At 36.9% G+C, this 19,765-nt stretch overlaps 1 protein-coding gene across 1 annotated transcript in view; it reads left to right on the top strand.

The window, feature by feature from the left end:
* The window catches only part of SCFD1 (sec1 family domain containing 1), a 55,961-nt gene that overhangs the window by 28,776 nt on the left and 7,420 nt on the right, over positions 1-19,765 (top strand). Inside the window, exons 15-21 of the mRNA XM_068397890.1 lie at positions 2,538-2,634; positions 7,759-7,829; positions 8,749-8,828; positions 9,402-9,464; positions 10,501-10,576; positions 12,752-12,805; positions 17,769-17,821. Coding sequence (XP_068253991.1) covers positions 2,538-2,634; positions 7,759-7,829; positions 8,749-8,828; positions 9,402-9,464; positions 10,501-10,576; positions 12,752-12,805; positions 17,769-17,821 — 494 coding nt within the window. The remainder of the gene's footprint in view (positions 1-2,537; positions 2,635-7,758; positions 7,830-8,748; positions 8,829-9,401; positions 9,465-10,500; positions 10,577-12,751; positions 12,806-17,768; positions 17,822-19,765) is intronic.

Genomic DNA, 19,765 nt, shown 5'->3' on the forward strand with positions numbered 1-19,765 from the left:
TCCTTGCTGCAGTTAGTCTGTTTTGTTCGGCAGTCTTAGTCAAGCAGTAATAAAATTGCACATGGTTGAGAAGAATTTCACCTAGTTTGTGCTCCAAGTAAGTTAACAACTGTAAATCTGTTCTTACAATTGAAAGTATCTCATGTTTGAATTACATAATTTTATTTAAAAGTTGATTTGTAAACAAATATAGTGAATTAGTGAATCTTTTTTTTATGTTGTACATTTTTACATGCCATCTGAATAAATTTGTCTTAAACAGATCACCAGCTAAGATAACATGGGCATTGCCAAATTCAACAATAATACATTTATCTTAATAAGATTAAGTTTCCACGTTTCAAGACAATCCTTTGTTGGATGCCTTTTGTCTGGAAAAAATATTTTAAACTTAAAAACATTGAATTTAGCTCCATATAAGGAGGTACAAACGTAGTTAAAACACAAAAAGCAAGTGAATGTAATGGAAAGATCAGAAAAATTGTAGTGGTTTCTTTGCAATTGTTTTATCTCTCTAGAAAGAGTTAAGGAAACTGTAATGCAGATAGTCTCCCAGATGCTGTAGAATTGAAGTCACGGAACGTGTCTGACGTGCGGGATGCCAAATTGCATCTGAAGTAAGGACTTGGAAAAAGGCGGGTAGTTCAGTTCTATTCAGACTTTATACTGATAATCACTTTAACTTTGGCTAAATACAGGATTAATCCAAGGTTTTACAGTACCCTAACTACCAAAATTTGGCTATGACTACTCTTCTAATGTGAGCTCAAGGTAAATATAGCTTCAAAGAAGCTCTAGCTCTTTTTTTTTTGTCACTTCATACACCTTATATGTAGTCACAGTCACTATGACAAACAACAGAAGACATCGTTCTGCCCCTGAAAGTAGTGAGTGGTCATTTTTTGAGCACTCTTCATGGTACTTTACTTTATAAGCTGTAATTACAAGCTTCCACAAAGGCTTTAAATTAAGTTGCTGTTCTGCAAGTAACTGCTCTTCTCAATGAGTTCAGTAGATTGTGAATGAGAAATAGAAGTGTATATAGCTACATGCATCATAACCTGATTACCAAAGGCTTTCAATATTAAGATATTCTTGTGACTTACCTCTTCTTTTATTTTGTATTCTCATCTCCAGCTCTTTTTTGATAAACTTACAATACTCAGAAGCTGAAATATTCTAATATCCTTAGGCTAGAGAAGTACCTTCTTTTTGCGGGGTGGTAAAATAACTTTTTAAAAATTCTATTTCCTTATTTGTGATGTCAGGAATAATTTTATTAGAATCCAAAACCATGTGAAAACCAGACTTCTAAAGTTTTTATGTTGCTGTCATTACAACCACCACTGCAGTGGGTTAGAAGGTGCCATAGCAGTTTTGCATGCCTCAGCATTATCAGGGAAAATCTCCTGAATCTCTTAACCCAAGGAAAGCCCCAGTGACTCTTGCCTCACTCTGGCAATATCATTTCAGTCTTCCAACGGGTATGATGTGGAGCTGTATCACTTCCAAGGCAACAAGATGGAGATCCACTCTGCTAGTCTCCTCTTTGAGACAATACATAGCTGAATGTGTCCAAACAGCAGGATGTAGTTAGTTACCGGATATTAAGGTTTTGTAAGCTAAGTAGTTGTAACATCTGTTGTGATGCTACATTTTAACGTTCAAACGCTCATGATGATCTGTGATGGAAGGTTTTTAAATACGTTTTGGAATGCATTTTTCTGTCTTTAGATTGTAAGTTCATGATATGATGGTAGAGAAGTGCAAAGCTTGGCTGTTTGTGCAGATGTGTTGCAGTGCATTAATTAGTTGCATGGCCGTGTGATGTCTTCCATAAAGGTTTTGCCTCATTCATTTTGTGCAGTCCCTGTGCCATCCTCCATAAAAAAGGATTTTCACAACTTGTTCTACATACCTCATTTTAAAATGAGAGACTTCTTTTCCAGTGTTAGCAAGATAATCTAATTATGAAGTCCTCCATCTGGTGTGAACTAATTATTGCAAGCCTTTGAACTGAGGTAATTATTTCAGTACCAGCCCAAGTTGGCAGTTGCCAACTTCTCTTTGGGATGATGCCTTAATGTATTTAGGAACTTCCCACATTTCTCTGCATTGGGTAGTTGACTTGTTGACTGAGAGACTTGAGGTTCAGCATAAATTTGACATAATATTCACTTGAACATTATTTTTTGCTATTACAGCCTAATACTACATACGATGGCATGTAGTTTTCAGCTATGGCAAAACCATAGTTAAAAACAAAGCTCCTCTTGCAGTTTAATATTTGTGTGTCAGACATCCCTTGTTTAACTTGTGTTTTCACTTTTAATATGAGAATTACATAAGCGTCAATTTTCTGAGAGTTAATAAAAGGATATTATAATGCAAGCATTAGTTATTTTTACTAATATTTTATTTAAAAATAAATTTTTAAAAACAGTCTTGATAACTGAAAGTATATACCTTTTTAAAGAGGAAATAAATATTCTTTCACAGTGTTAAAATGTTAACCCTAACACTTAACTCTTAAACAGAGTCGAAAGCTGGATGTGTATTTTGAATATGAGGAAAAAATAATGAGCAAATCCACTCTGGATAAATCTCTTCTGGACATGATTTCTGACCCAGATGGTGAGTACTTTAAATCTGAACTTGGTGTAAAATTTGTTAAGATATACAATAAATCTGTACCTGCTGGGACTTCAGGGTTGGTAAAGAGCTTATATGCAAGCTGTGCAAGACTTGTAAAGAAAACAGCTTTTTATTCATTTTTAGTAGCAGTCTAGAGAGTTTAGTATTTCGGTTGAGTAATATCCAAAATATTGGCAAATTTTGCAGCTCCACTAAAATCCTTTCCTAACTCCTTGTTTCTGAAGGTCAAAATATTCTAACTTCTGTGCTTCTCCAGTATTTATTAGTATAGCATGGAATTGTGTGGTCTGAACAATACTGATTCTTTAAAATCCTACTGCCTGTTTTATAACATACGTACCCCACAAACAGAATGGAAAAGGGCATTTCATCGAATTTAGTTACATCAAGGGGTTGTAATGTTGCTTGTGTGAGGAGAAAGATGGATGGGAGAGAGAATGAGTGAAGAGAAGGGAAGCAAGATATAAATTGGCCAGTTCACTGAGAGACTCACCTGAATTTTTGCATGTGTTGACCCAGCTGTGGCATGTCTGTTTTCATCGTCTAAGAGCAATGCATCCCAGCTTCTGTTTCATTTATGATTCATATGTAACAAAGCTTTACACACTGGGTAATACTCAGATTCTCTATTAGCAGGAGTCACTAGGGGTTTTTCTGTCAGATGTTGAGACCAGAATGGGTTCTCAGCTTTTCGTAGTATCATAGCATCAACTCTCATTTCAACCTCTCACAACCTGAGGTATGTCACAGCCCTCTGACGGATTTCAGTACAATCTGATACCAGTTGGCTGGAACAAAATAACCTGCAGAGCAGGATTGTAAAACTTAAGTTATGACCACTGGCCTGTCTGCATATTGGCAAGTATATTGGCAAACCTCAAGCATTTAGAGACCCAGGGTTCCTGCTTTTTTCCCAGTATGGTCTTTAAGAAAATGTTTTGTTATTGCATCCTTATGTGTGTAGTCTTGTAGGTACATACTGGACATAATGTCTGCTTGGAGTTTGTATAATGATTAATATTTACAGAAAGAGTATATGTAAATCCTGCTGACTTTTTAAAAAAAATCTTTTATTAGTGTCTGTGCTATAGAATCAAAAGGCAGTAGAAGAAATAGTACACAGCTGGTAGAAGTCTGAGCTAAAATTTGACAGATCTCATATTGGATCAAGTCTAGAAACTAACAGACTTTCAGAAAATATAATGTCAGGCATCAATCTGTAATTTAGTACAGACATTCATTGTCAATATGAAGCTAATAAGAATATGTATAATCTGTACTTCTGTGAAGCATGAATACAAACTAGTTCTTTTCCGTGTTCAAAATTGACTGTTCATGTACTATTTTGATTTCATCTTTTATGTTTGTGTGAACTTAGATATGAAAACAGAAATTATTATGCTTGCTACTGTTTCCTACTGGATCAGTTACTTTTTACCTGAATCCACATTTTCTGTGCATTTTTAGATTGCAGTATAAAGCAAATAGTTTTCCAAGCCTAACGTATCCTATCAAACATTCTTGTTAGCAAAGTTCCTGTGTTTTACGCAAGAGAAAGATTAGATTTCCAAGCTAGAGTTTTCCTTCATAAGCTGAGTATTCAGGTGTTCGCGGTAGCACATTAGCATTTCATACGTGTTGCCTAGGTTTGAGATAAGTTTATATGACAAAAAGATTTATGTTAAATCACGGCGATTATTTCCGGGCATGCTATCTTGTAAAACTGGCCAGCTTCCTGTTGTGTGATTCACTGAGAAATACCAGCAGAAAACATTTTGAAGGCATAATGCGTCAAGTCTTCGTATGCTTTCAGTGGTGAACTACATGTTTGCATTATCTGTGAGGATACTTGTCTTACGGACAATGGTATCTGCAGAGTTCTTCGCAAAAGCACTTAGACTTGACCATTTAACAGCTTCAGGCTTCAACCTCCCATTTCTTGCAATGTTGTAATAATGTACCTCTGAGGGCTATTAGCTGCCTCCCAGTTCAGTGGATATACCAACCTGACAGCCTTACCAACCTGACAGCCTTTTATGAGGACGTAAGCTGGTGGATAGATGATGGTAAAGCAGTGGATGTGGTCTATTTCGATTTCAGTAAAGCATTTGACACAGTCTCCCGCAGCATCCTCACAGCTAAACTGAGAAGTGTGGTCTGGATGATCGGGCAGTGAGGTGGACTGTGAACTGGCTGAAGGAAAGAAGCCAGAGAGTGGTGGTCAATGGGACAGAGTCCAGTTGGAGGGCTGTGTCTAGCGGAGTCCTTCAAGGGTCGGTACTGGGACCAGTACTATTCAATATATTCATTAATGACTTGGATGAGGGAATAGAGTGCACTGTCAGCAAGTTTGCTGATGACACCAAACTGGGAGGAGTGGCTGACACACCAGAAGGCTGCGCAGCCATTCAGAGAGACCTAGACAGGCTGGAGAGTTGGGCGGGGAGAAATTTAATGAAATATAACAAGGGCAAGTGTAGAGTCCTGCATCTGGGCAAGAACAACTCCATGTACCAGTACAAGTTGGGGACAGACCTGTTGGAAAGCAGCATAGGGGAAAGGGACCTGGGGGTCCTAGTGGACAACACGATGACCATGAGCCAGCAGTGTGCCCTTGTGGCCAAGAAGGCCAATGGCATCCTGGGGTGTAGTAGAAGGGGTGTGATTAGTAGGTCAAGAGAGGTTCTCCTCCCCCTCTACTCTGCCCTGGTGAGGCCGCATCTGGAATATTGTGTCCAGTTCTGGGCCCCTCAGTTCAAGAAGGACAGGGAACTGCTAGAGAGAGTCCAGCTCAGAGACACGAAGATGATTAAGGGGGTGGAACATCTCCCTTATGAGGAGAGGCTGAGGGAGCTGGGTCTCTTTAGCTTAGAGAAGAGGAGACTGAGGGGTGACCTCATTGATGTTTATAAATATGTAGAGGGCAAGTGTCATGAGGATGGAGCCAGGCTCCTCTCAGTGACATCCCTTGACAGGACAAGGGGCAACAGGTACAAGCTGGAACACAGGAGGTTCCACATAAATATGAGGAAAAACTTCTTTACGGTGAGGGTGACCGAACACTGGAACAGGCTGCCCAGAGAGGTTGTGGAGACTCCTTCTCTGGAGACATTCAAAACCCACCTGAACGCCGCATTCCTGTGTGACATGATCTAGGTAATCCTGCTCCGGCAGGGGGATTGGGCTAGATGATCTTTCGAGGTCCCTTCCAATCCCTAACATTCTGTGATTCTGTGATATTATTGTATGCTGGAGTAGTGATGAAATGGGAGTTACTGGTTTTGCTTTGCTCTAGTAGTTAATCAGTAGCCCTAAAGGCTGCCTGCTGGTTTTTGAGTGGAAAATAAAATTCTTCTGTTCTAGGTTTACCAAGTTAAGTTTTCTTCAGAACATTTAGCACTCCTCTTCTCTATGCTGTCACAGACCATAGCCTAGAAAAAAATAGTGAACATTTTATAGGCAGCTGACCTGGGTCTAATAGCTGTTTATCACAGCTATGATTTAGAATCATAGAATCATAGAATGATTTACATCAGTAGTACGTCAAGAGTAAAGTACTTTTGCCAAACAAAGTGGTTTTCCTTAGTAAAGTGTACACAATACAGTCACAGATTTTTTTTTAAATTTATTATCTTTTAGTAAGACAAAATGTCATTACACTCATGTGTAAGTGAGACCACTTACAACTGTGAGCACAAACCGTCTAGGACTTTTGTAGACATGGTAAATAGGCGCAGCAAGGGAAATGCTATGGAGTGCCAGCATATTCCAGTTGAAACTGAAACTTAGTGATCAGCAAAGTACTGAAACAAGCTATAAACTGTCAAGCTGGAAACCAAGTTTCCAAGTCAGTTACAGAAACCAAAGTCAGTTACACTGTATATTTAGAGTGTTTAAGTGGTTTTTTTACCCAAGTGAACTCCACGTGGATGTCTACCTTGAAAGCTGGCTTTTGGTTTAGATAATACAAATTTTCTTCAGTTTTGATCTTCTGGCTTACTGCTATTTGGTCAAGGTTAATAAAACTTATTTCCCAGAAAAAATTGTACCAAGTCATAAATGTTCATTATGACAGTGCTTACTCTTAACTTCTGCCAAACTAAATATATGCTCACATATAAACAAAAGTTGCAGATTACATTAGAGGATCCCCTGCTGACATGATCCACATTCCATAGTGGGGGAAAAAAACCCAAAACAAAAAAACAGAAAAAAATGTCTTTTTTCTTCCACAAGTACAAGAAAGTACATTTTTATAAAATGTACTATATCTAAAGGTATCAAGCTTTTTTAATGAAGTATTAGATTACGAATTTGAAATGTTTCTTTTGAGAACTTGTACTTCTGAAATCTTCGTTTGAAACTATGGTCTTTACTAATAGTGATTCTCTTCTAGAAAAAAGTAGATGGTGTTCAAAATCTACTGTAGTACGTTATAGTCTAAGTAACACAGGGATGGCCACATCATCATTTTGATCTGGCAGACATGACTTTTGATTGCCATTGATAATGCTTCCCAAGAATTTGTAGCAGTGTTTTTCTCCAATGAGTGGTGTGACAAAAGATGATTCAGGAGGAGAAATCCTTCCTGAAGGCAAGTCGGAAGTTCAGGATTTTTTTCCTGACCAAAAGTTCCCATAAGTGCTTTTACAGCCCTCAAGTGTTTCAGTACAGTCAACCATAGAGCTGCATAAACAAATTGTAGAGCTAAAAAATGATGTGCTGTGGCTTTTACTTTTATGATTTTTCATTAGTCTCCTCTTTCATGGATCTACTCCCTGCTAATGCTTGCAATCCCCACATAAAATAAGACATAATGCCACTACATAACTTAGTGTGTTATTTGAAGAATAATATTCACTACAAACAAAAGGGGGAAGTGTAAGTAAACTTTTAAAAACAGTGAGCCAGTCTAACCCAACTTTTAATAAAATTGTTAAATGTCTTTCTACCATTTTATACACTGAACAAGGCCATGGTTATAGATAACAATTATTGTCATAACTAAAGGTCTGAATGTACATATATATTATTACTGAAGAGCAATTAACATAGCAGCATAGTTACAGTTGCAGTTTTTAATTTTTTTTTTTTTCACTGCAGCGGGAACTCCAGAAGACAAAATGCGATTATTTCTGATCTTTTACATAAGCTCAGCTCAGGCACCTTCAGAGGTATGTATGATCTTTACAGCTTCCAACACCAAATTCTGCCACACAGGATTTTTCTGGATCGTTTCAGCATTAAATATGTATTTCTGCTTCTCTTTGAAACAAAGTATGAAATGTCCAGGAAATATTAAAACTTTAAATAAATTCTGTAGTATTATCAGGGAATCTGCTCACAAAGCTTTAGCCACCATTTCCAAGGATATGAATGACTAGTAAGAAGGAAGATTGTCTTTTAAAATATTTAGTTCAGAGTTACTGCAAGACACATCTTGGCATGCTTTCTATTATTCTGCTCCACTACTCAATAGAAGTAGATAAAATGTTAATATGACTCTTTTCACTCTATCCGTGTATATTCAAGAATAATTGGGTCAGTTGACTAGCAGATGAATAAAGGAGAAATGCTTCTTATGCCAGTATCCTAATAATTCAGGAAACAGTTTCTTAATATTTCTTTTTAACTTATGATGATTAATTTAAAGGAAGATTTTTATTCTACTGTAGAAATATTACGTGGTAGAAAAAATATGTTGCGTTAGGCAAGGAGAACCTATTCTTAAAAATGTGTATTAACTCCTCTTCAATTTTATTATTTGCTGTTGTGACATTTTACAGAAACCAGTATTCTGTCAGGTTTTTTAAAGATGCTGATATAGAAGACTGTTCCCATATCTGAAAGTGCACAGGATTTAATTCCACAAATACTGTTAAGCTTAATGAGAGCTGCTTATAGCAAATTGCATTTTAAGTTATATTTTCATACTTGGTAGGAGATGGATTTGAGACTTATAATTACTTTTTACCTTTGGTTAATGCTATAACTTTACAGTACTTATTTAATATTTAGAGAAGGGTATCTTGTCTTTCCACATAAAGAGAGTTAAGAGCAGTTTCAACCTTTTGCAATTCTCCTTAATTTCAGATTGATTTGGAGCAGTATAAAAAAGCATTGATGGATGCAGGTTGTAATCTTGCTCCTTTGAGCTACATAAAACAATGGAAGTAAGTAATTTCTTTTTTCTCCTACGTGAGGCTATAACTGGGTAATTTTACAGAACTCAGCATTGTTATCAAAGAATTATGTGTTACTTCTCATACATTGTAAATTATCCTTAAACATTCATTCTGGCATAATTTTTTGCTGACATTGTTATGGTAAAACATGCAAATCTTGTTTTAAAACTAAACTCCAGTAATGCCAGAACACTATTGAACATGACACATAGTAGTGTACTTAGTGATCCAAGACAGAAACAACTTACTGAATCAAATGAAAAGTTGTGCTAGTTCAGACTCCAAATTTTTTTGGTTCATACCAAAGGGGCCACGCTGCCTATCAGTTATTCTGGTTTTACGTGGTATCAAAATAAAGTCTTTGTCTTTCAGGTATGAAATCTAATTCCTTTCAGATCCTTAACTATTGTATTTCTAGACAAGAGGGATGCATGTAATAAATAGTTATTTCCTGAAAGAGTTTGAGAAGCAGTTTTTTTACTTTCAGATGACCAGAGTGGAACATTCTACAGCACTTTGTGCCATAAGATAAGCATTTGATTTCTATCCGTGCTTTCACAGGGCTTTCACTAAGATGGCTTCAGCTCCAACCAGCTATGGAAACACTACGCCTAAACCTTTGGGGTATGCTTTTGATTAATTTTCTGTGAGCCTTTGGGTTCTTTTAGTTTATTTTAGTAGTACTGAAAGTGTGATCAGTGCTATACAAGGCCCAGAATAAAACATTTCCCTATTTGTACAAAGTTTTAAGTTACAGGCAATTACAAGCACTCATCTCCCCTTAACAGTGCATAGGATTGACACACAGGAAAGTAAAAGGATCTGTGACTAAATCCACAGAGTAACTTAATATAGTAATATCTGCACCTGCACATTAAATGTACTCTCATAGGAGAAGAATTTGGCACCAGGAAATGGATCTATGATAGCCATCATTTTGAGCCTTATTTAGTCAATGGCAGAAGATAAAAACAGCCCTGAGTATTCAAAACTGGTTCTGTCCAGGACTTGGAGACTGTTAGGGATGCAAGAACACACTGCTTTTTCATTAGGATGTCCTGGACTGGATGTCTGTCAGCTTGTTGAAAGGTGTGGTTATTTATTTCAAGACATAAAAAGAAAATGACTGTGCTAAGGGCATATATATCCCATGCAGGATACAGGATATGGGACTTGGGTCTTTCCATGCTTGAGAGGATTTGAATCCTCATTACCAACTTTACTTTCAGGAATGCACTGTCACTGTCATAAGGAAACTGTGGCGCAGTATGGTTAGAGAGAATTCCAGTGCTGTCTCACTTGGAAAAATTACTGTTTGGTTGGTTGGAGACCCTGGGCATCTCTGTTAACTCTGGTGATAAGGACACCCACTTGAAAGGAGCACTCAAATCCTTGCATTACTGAAGCTGTAAAATAAACTGTTCAATGGATTAAAGACTAGAACTCAAGACTCCTATTGATAGGTGAGGATCTAACTGCTAGATTATAGGTGTATTCCCATATGCTTGATTGCCATGTGGTTTGAGAGTATATTTCATGACAAATTGAATTACTTGGAATTTAAGTCCCATCAACTTCAATGGGAATTGGATGTCAGCATAAAGCTTAAGAATGCACATTAAAAAAAGGTCTTACACATCACCTTCGTTTTGTTTTTCAGTCTGTTTTCACGTGTTATGAATACAGGATCGCAGTTTGTAATGGAAGGAGTGAAGAACTTGGTACTGAAGCAACAAGTAAGTTTAAAAACCAATTAAAAAAAAGTCTTACCACATGAGCATTGTGAACATTTAGAAAAACAACTTTCAGTACCTGTCATATTAATAAAATTAGTTGTACAGTAAAAAAACAAACATCAGCCTCTGCTGGTGGATAGATCTATGACTTTGTAAGTTCCAGTTTTTAGACAAGTAATGAATAATTTTCAAATTTTCTTTGTAAGGAATTAGATTCCAGTATGTGCAATTAAGACTGATTTCAGCATTATAAAAAGAGCAGCTGTGGAATACTCAAAATAGACTAGACCTTCATAAACAAAAAAAACCCCTCCATGTCTGTACTTAGAAGAGCATGTATTCAATGCGCCTATTCCAGAGTGACTGGAAGGCTGAAAGTGTTCATCCTCTGTTCAGTTACAATTCAAGCATTTCTAGTTTTCCCACATAAGTAATGTACAGCAACCATAATCTTGAAATGTGCTTGAAAATCAAAGTGTGTTTATAATGACATGGCCACCTTCAAATATTCACTTCAGAAAATATTTCTGAGCATAGCTTGCATACAAATTTCAATGTACACCCCTCAAAAGAGAACAAAAAACAAAAAATAGACACTGGTTCTATAACTCATTGTAGCTTAAATTTTGAATTGTGGTTCCCAGAAACCTGCTTCCCTGTAGAGGAAGCATTATTTTCTCCAATATGCGCTTTCATCAGATGGCAATAAATAAATATTTACAGTTAAAAATCTTAATTTTGTAATATTTTGACATCAAGATTTCTAAGAAAAAGATCATTCATCGTATTATAATTCTTAGTGGAAGAACCAGAATTTAAGTTAGAAATACAGTATATCAGAACTAAATAAGATGAAATCTTACCTCTAATTAAATGTGCGTCTTTTTGGCATAGTTAATCTTATCATAGCTGTTGTCTGTTTAGTCATCCTGTTATACACATAATTTATGCATGAAAAGTATCAGCTATCACATGAAAGTGTTAAAAAATTGTGTCTGAAATTAATTCTGTGGGAATTTCACTGTGACTAGATATGATAAGTTGCATTGCACAGTTAAAGATCAGTGCTATGTCATGAAATATAGTTGAGGAAACTTTTAAATATGCAGCTTGCCTGTGTGTTATATTTTATAGAGAGATCTTCAGATAAACTGTTACTTGTAACAATAGATAATAATTATATTCTAAGTAAGACTTCCTATTCTTCTTGTATTAAGCATTTTGTCATTTCTTTTAACATGTGTGGCTTTAAAAAATTAGTATTATTCTTGATAAAATGGCTTGCTTCATTTTGGGTTCTGAGTGTGTAAGAAGCCACAGTGCTGATGTTTTCAGGATATTTTTTTCCTGGCTTTTAATTCCTTCTCCAGGTATTTTGGGATAGCCAAATAAAATGCTGTTCTTCCTCATATTTTTAAGTCTGATGTAGATCTGTGGTATTTCTGTTAAAGTTAACTTTTTATTTCTCATTCAGTCATTCGGGGATTTACATTGTTTTTTTACTAAGTGTTTTTCCGTGTTATTTGTAGATCAGCCTTTGGAATGTCCTTTTTTGATATACTCTGTCAACAAGAGACATTGCCAATTCCGTTGCTATGTAAACTCTCCCTCAGTTTATTATAACTAAAGTGGTTTGACTGTTCAGATCTTTTGTCCAAGATAACATTTCCCATCTTAAATAAGGAAAAGTCATCTTGAATCTCACCTCAGTTTATTCCTTTCCAGTTCATCCAAACATTTGTTGCCAAGTTTGCTTTTTTTTACCCATTTCTTTGACAACATTAGTTCTTGTTTATAATCACACCCTTAATTCTTATCTTCAGCTTTAAAATTCTTGCCTTAAACTGCAAAGTATGTTTTTAATAAGAATTCATATGTTATCACATGTCTGCATATATTGGTAATACCTAAATACAACTCTGTTCCTATCTTCACACGTTTTTTGCACTTTCTGTTCGTCCCCTAGCTAGATGCTCCTCAGATGTTTGCATTTTCTGTACAGAAAGGTAATTTAGGTGATGATAAAAATGCTCAACCTTTACAAAATATAAGAAGAAAATTGGTCAAAGTAGTATTTCAAATGCTCTGCAAGCTATTCCATAAATAACAGGGTGCCTGTGAATAATTCTTAGTAAGCATTTCAGTATTCCATTAATTTCACATTATGTTTTACAGAATCTACCAGTCACACGTATATTGGACAATCTTATGGAGATGAAGTCAAACCCTGTGAGTATAACTGCCTTCACATGGAAAGAGGTGAAACAAATGAAATCTTGAGGCTGTGATATGTAATATGCCATGGCTATTTTTTTCATGATAATGCAGTTAAGTATAATCATGCTGTTTCTCAATAGAACTATTTTCATAACTATTTCTAAGATTTTTTTGCATAAAAATCGTTTCTAAACAATAACAATTTATTCTGTCTTATTGGAACTAGTGTTTTTGAGGTTTTTCCCTATTCTGAGCATCTATTACTCTTGTGCTATGCTGACTTTCCGTTGCTCCTAAATTTCTAAAAGTTAAACTGTGGGCTGAAATTTTCTTTGCATCAAGGTGATTTTTTTTTTAAAAAGTGCAGTTTCAGCAGTAAAGTAGTTACGGAGAGGTATGTTAGAGAAAATTTTGTTTACCACATCTTTAAATCTTTGCTATTTAGAGGAAAATATTTCAGTGCTCATGCAGTCTTTCAGTTTGCAAGGAGAGTTAGTTTTGTGTCAGAAAAGTCCTCTTTTCCCCTTGTTTCTGTGAAAATTTACTCAGACTTACATAAGTTACAAACTTCTGAAATACTTAAATGTTAGCTAGTTAGTCAAAACATTTGCTAGAATTTACAGCTAAAAATAGCCCTAAGTCTTTTTATACATAGTGTATAGTCAAAGCAGTATGTTTTTCTTGCTGTGTATTTTGTTCCTTCAGAACTCTTACATACGACCATCCTGTGCACAAGCTTGTTCTGAAAAAATCACCTGTTAAAAGTCATTTAGAAAGCTTTAATATGTTTGCCACATAGTATCAGTCTTCCTGGTTTAGTGACATCAGCATCAGAGAGATACAATTGTAATATCTCACACTGGTTAGTAGATTTAAAACCTTCTTCTTAGTCCACTTTCACTTTCATGTATTAACTATATGTAAAGGGAGAAAAATAATGGTAAAATATGAAAACTATCAATGTGCAAGTAATCCTGTCTTTTCTTAAACTGTACTTCATAGGTGATATATGTCATGATTGTTAGTAGAAAATTTGCTTTCTGTTAAGGAACAAAGAAATTGATACTGTTTTCAGTGGCAGTGGATTGTTGTCCCTATTTGCAAGACTTGGAAAAGATGTACAGGGCTGATTTTATCTAGTCAACCAGTAGAGGTCACTCAGAACACTTAATACAGAAAGTTGAAGTTTAAAAACTACAGATAACTTACAATTGAATAAAAAATGAAACAATTTTTTTTTTAAATAAACACTAGCTTCCTCAGGCTACAAGTTTAGGAACTTCTTTGGAAAAGTTTACAAGTCGTTTGGTTTTTTTTTGCTGACTTGATGTTGTCACATTTCCTTAGTAGAAAACAGCCACGATCACTTTGATAATTTGGAGAAAACATTGATATTTTCCCTTGAAAAAGCAGCGATTGAGCCAGTCAGTCAGACAGCAGCTTCATGTTTCACTGTCAGAGACTGGAATTCATGGCCCAAAACAGGGACTCCTACTTTTCAAGTCATAGGATACGAGGCAAACCCTAAAGAATTATGCTTCTAACCTGCAGGAAAATTGACAGAAACTTTTTGAGTAAGTTTCAGCTAACAGCAGCAAGCCAGAGAGTCATTGTGGAGTATGTTTAGACTTGCTGTACCATCAACAGAAGTGAAATTGTATCTGGAAAAGGACAATGTGTAGAAATACACCACTGTGGCCTCTGTTCATCTTCACACGGAATCACAGAATCACAGAATGTTAGGGATTGGAAGGGACCTCGAAAGATCATCTAGTCCAATCCCCCTGCCGGGGCAGGATTGCCTAGATCATATCACACAGGAACGCGTCCAGGCGGGTTTTGAATGTCTCCAGAGAAGGAGACTCCACAACCTCTCTGGGCAGCCTGTTCCAGTGTTCAGTTACCCTCACCGTAAAGAAGTTTTTCCTCAAATTTAAGTGGAACCTCCTGTGTTCCAGCTTGCACCCATTGCCCCTTGTCCTGTCAAGGGATGTCACTGAGAAGAACCTGGCTCCATCCTCTTGACACTTGCCCTTTACATATTTATAAACATTAATGAGGTCACCCCTCAGTCTCCTCTTCTCCAAGCTAAAGAGACCCAGCTCCCTCAGCCTCTCCTCATAAGGGAGATGTTCCACTCCCTTAATCATCTTCGTGGCTCTGCGCTGGACTCTCTGTAGCAGTTCCCTGTCCTTCTTGAACTGAGGGGCCCAGAACTGGACACAATACTCCAGATGCGGCCTCACCAGGGCAGAGTAGAGGGGGAGGAGAACCTCTCTCGACCTGCTGACCACACCCCTTCTAATACACCCCAGGATGCCATTGGCCTTCTTGGCCACAAGGGCACACTGCTGGCTCATGGTCATCGTGTTGTCCACTAGGACCCCCACGTCCCTTTCCCCTACGCTGGTCTCCAACAGCTCTGCCCCCAACTTGTACTGGTACATGGGGTTGTTCTTGCCCAGATGCAGGACTCTACACTTGCCCTTGTTATATTTCATTAAATTTCTCCCCGCCCAACTCTCCAGCCTGTCCAGGTCTCTCTGAATGGCTGCGCAGCCTTCCGGCGCATCAGCCACTCCTCCCAGTTTGGTGTCATCAGCAAACTTGCTGACAGTGCACTCTATTCCCTCATCCAAGTCATTAATGAATATATTGAATAGAACTGGTCCCAGTACCGACCCTTGAAGGACTCCACTAGACACAGCCCTCCAACTGGACTCTGTCCCATTGACCACTACTCTCTGGCTTCTTTCCTTCAGCCAGTTCACAATCCACCTCACATCCAGACCACACTTCCCCAGTTTAGCTGCGAGGATGCTGTGGGAGACCGTGTCAAACGCTTTACTGAAATCGAGATAGACCACATCCACAGCTTTACCATCATCTATCCACCGGGTAACATCCTCATAAAAGGCTATCAAGTTGGTTGAGCATGACTTCCCGTTGGTGAAGCCATGCTGAGTGCCCCTAATGATCCCCCTATCCTTGATGTGCCTAGAGACAGCACCAAGAACAAGTTGCTCCATCACCTTTCCAGGGATGGAGGTGAGGCTGACCAGTCTATAGTTACCCGGGTCCTCCTTCTTGCCCTTTTTGAAGACTGGAGTGACATTTGCTTTCCTCCAGTCCTCAGGCACCTCTCCCGTTGCCCACGACTTAGCAAAGATGATGGAGAGTGGCCTAGCAATGACTTCCGCCAGCTCCCTCAGCACCCGCGGGTGCATCCCATCAGGGCCCATGGATTTATGGACGTCCAGGTTGCTTAATTGGTCCCTGACCCAGCCCTCCTCAACCAAGACAGATTCCTCCTCTATCCTGACTTCTTCTGAGGCCTCAGGGGTCCGGGGCTCCTCAGGACAGCCTCCAACAGTATAGACGGAGGCAAAGAAGGCATTCAGTAACTCCGCCTTCTTTTTATCCTCTCTCTCCAGGGCCCCCACCTCATTCATCAGTGGGCCTACATTGCCTCTAGTGTTGGTTTTACCTGCAATGTATTTGAAGAACCCCTTTCTGTCACATTTCTATCACTTTACCACTTTTTGTGTGTCTACTTATACAAGCCCACAGCGAAAAAGCAGCAGTAATACGTTGAGGAGGAAATGTTTGTAATATTTTTTTTAACTCTGATTTTAGTACTGAAATTAATCTGTAATTCTTTCTAACAAGCAGGGAAGCTGCATCTCTTTATACATATTAAAGGTTTCTCAAATGCCTCTCAGTTTTAGTCTAGCAATATTTATCCATTCCCAGCTCTCTCATTACTTCAAAGTTGCTATACCACCTTTATGTCTGAGTCTGCCAAAATCACGAATGCTGGTAGATGTTACAAATGCAGTTGAAAATCCTGGTGGAGTATGTAAAAGCATTTTACAGAGGTTCAGTGTGAAATTAGATCTAAATTAATTTTTTTAAAAAGCCAAACTTGAGGATAAGAGACTAATTTCATGTAATTACATAAAAGTCCTTAATATCAAGTAGATTTCTTTTCTGTGTGTGTAACCACCACATGTATACTAAATATTTCGTAGTATTAGAGATAGTTATGCTTTGTGAGCTCTAATAAATTCCCCAGATAATCTGTCTGCTACTCAAGAATTATTTCTGCTCTGCAGAATCATTAAAACACAGAGATCTTGCATGTAAGCACCCAGGTGAAATCAACTGTAGTCCTGCATGCAGTTTATCCTCAAACTAAACTTCACAGTACCTGGGTGAAAATGTAGTATAGAAACAGAAGAAAGCCAAGTAGTTGTCAGAAGGAGTTACTAAGAAGTTTTGTTTTTCATCTGTAATAATTGGCAAAAATCCTGCTAGTTGCCAATAAAAATATTGGAAGTGCTTCAGTGTTTTGTGTGAAGAAAAAAGTTTTTTGTATAGTTTAGACAGTCAGACTTTTCAAATTCTTGTGGAACTCATTTCTTCTTCAAGAGCTTAATTTTGTTTAATAGTAGTCATAAATCATGAAATGAAAAGGGGTAAGTTACATAACAGTAGCAGATTTTGATCTATCTTGTATTTAGCATTCATTGCCATAGAAGTGTTTTGTTTTATAATATTAAATCAATAGCAGATTCTTGTAACCTGGAAAATTTCAGCATTTATAACTAACCATGTGGTGTTCCTCTTAAGCTGGTAACACCTTAATTTTTCTTTCTGCATACTGCCTTACTGTTGGGGTTTATTGTGCAACCAATGTATTTTTTGGAAAGTGTGTAATAGTCATTTTTAGATGAACCAAAACCAAAAAGCTCAATAGCACCCTTCATAGCTCTCTCACTGGTGTTTATTCTGTACTGGTTCAGTTATGTACAAATACTATAAATATTAGTGGACACCACAATTAATTTTGAATTATGTGACTGCTAAATGGGAAATGACATTGGTTTGAATGATGCTTAACGTAATAGATACAAGCAGAAATTCATAAGCCAAAATTCCGATCTTTTGAGATAAAAACATACTTTTTAAATAGGAGACAGATGACTACCGCTATTTTGACCCTAAGATGCTACGAGGCAGTGACAGGTGAGTTTACTCTGAGTTTTGCTTCTTTCCTTCTACCCTATGAAAAGGCTAACTGAAGAAATCCGGTTTTATTTTACTTGCTGACTACAAGTAATTAATTTTAATCGTTCATTCTAAGTCAAGACAGTCGGGGTTGAATGAGTTTACAATGGGAACTTGGATAAACCAGATAAATTTTTATAACACCGCAAAAAAAAAAAATCTTTGTTCCAGTAACTGAACATGCTGCTAACATGTACATCAGTTCAGTCACAGGAGTGTGTACTAATGTTTAGCAGTAATAAATGTTAGACTTCTTTACAGTTGTACTGCTTAGTTTCTTTGAAACTTTGTGGTTTTTCGCTGTTAAATTAAAAAGTCATTGGATAGTGCACCAAAATTTCTTGATCACTTTTTAAACAGTTTTAATTTGAATACAACCCTTCTTTAGTAATTTAATAACTTTGCAAAAAAATCATTAAAAATTGACTGTTGCTCTAGTATAGGCAGGTGCACTTTTTATATTCATGTGCGTATGAAGGGAGAGTTCAATATAGTTTATTTTGCCAATAAAAGGGAGGAAGAGGAATTACACTAGAAGTTTGTAAACTTGATCTTTTGTTTTATATCTTTGACCAATAACTATGGCTGATAATCTCACCTCTAGTATCCTAGAAACAGAGAAGATACTTAATTTTAACATACCTTCTAAAAATACTTTTCATCTGAGCTATGGGAAAACAATCAGCTCATTTCATTCCAGGGGTTTATTGCAGGACAAATATGGGTAAAGTAGGTCCAAACTTGATTTTAGTTATTTGCATTAAAATCTGTCCCTGCTTCCTCTGTTTTGAATCATGGAAAGTGTATTTCCTACAGCATAAGTACTAACAGGAAACAAATTTCAGGGAATATATATGTTTCATTATATTCAATATATATGTATTACAGACTATATAATTGCAAAGATAAGCAGATTTTTGAAAGCATCAAAGAAAAAAAGAATGCCAGTATTTTATGTTTCATTTTATTTGCAACTTTCATTGCTGTGTTATGCTTTTGTAGCATTTTTGGAGGATTTTGTGCAAAAGTGCAAAGATTTGCTTTATTAAAGCCAAAGGGTTTTTCTCATGTAAATGTGCATTTTTACCCATTCCATGGATTTCTTATGTTGCTTTAAACAAAGTAAGTATATGCATTTACAGCAGTTCATAAATGTGCCACTCTGTGTAGCTATAATAATCATCATAGGGAAAAACTTAATTAATTTCTGGTTTGGGGTTTGTTTATATAAACTCAAGTTAACTTCCTTAAATCATATTTGAGCATGACCACAAAACTTTATTATAGCCATATAGGGGTTTATCTAATTCTGCCTTCAAATACTTTTGTAGATGATAAAAAAATTAGGTTATCTGGCTTGACAAAATGTTACTAGTTTAAAATAACAGTATCAAATAATATAATTAATGGAATTATATTAAAAAGGACTAATTTTTTTTCCTAACCTACTCCTGTTTGAAGAAATACTGGCATTTCTACCTATTATTTTTTAAATAGAGTAGGAACTGCATTACTGTAATTCAATGTTAGCAAAACGGTATCTTTATACCCTGTGTAAAGGCTATGTCAGGTATAAACAGGCCTTGCCCTCTGAAAGGATGACACCAAATGTGTGCAGATTTGTCGTATATTCAAACGATGAGAGAATTGGGCTAACAGTTCTACTTATGGGGACTGTGTAGTATTCATGACAGAACAAAACAAGCTATCATCAGAGACAGCCATTCCCTCTTAAAACCTGTTTTTCTGATACACTGGAATCTCCGTTGAGTCAATTGTTGTTTGGTCACTCAGAGAAAACTTCTTGAAATAAGGGACAAGGTGAGTTGAAGGGAAAACATGCAGTGCTTTTCATCTGTGTGAGAACATAAGAAGTATGTGACTACCTGGGGCTGCAGGCCA

Source organism: Nyctibius grandis, chromosome 4 (genome assembly GCF_013368605.1).
Source record: "Nyctibius grandis isolate bNycGra1 chromosome 4, bNycGra1.pri, whole genome shotgun sequence".
Taxonomy (NCBI): Eukaryota; Metazoa; Chordata; class Aves; order Nyctibiiformes; family Nyctibiidae; genus Nyctibius; species Nyctibius grandis.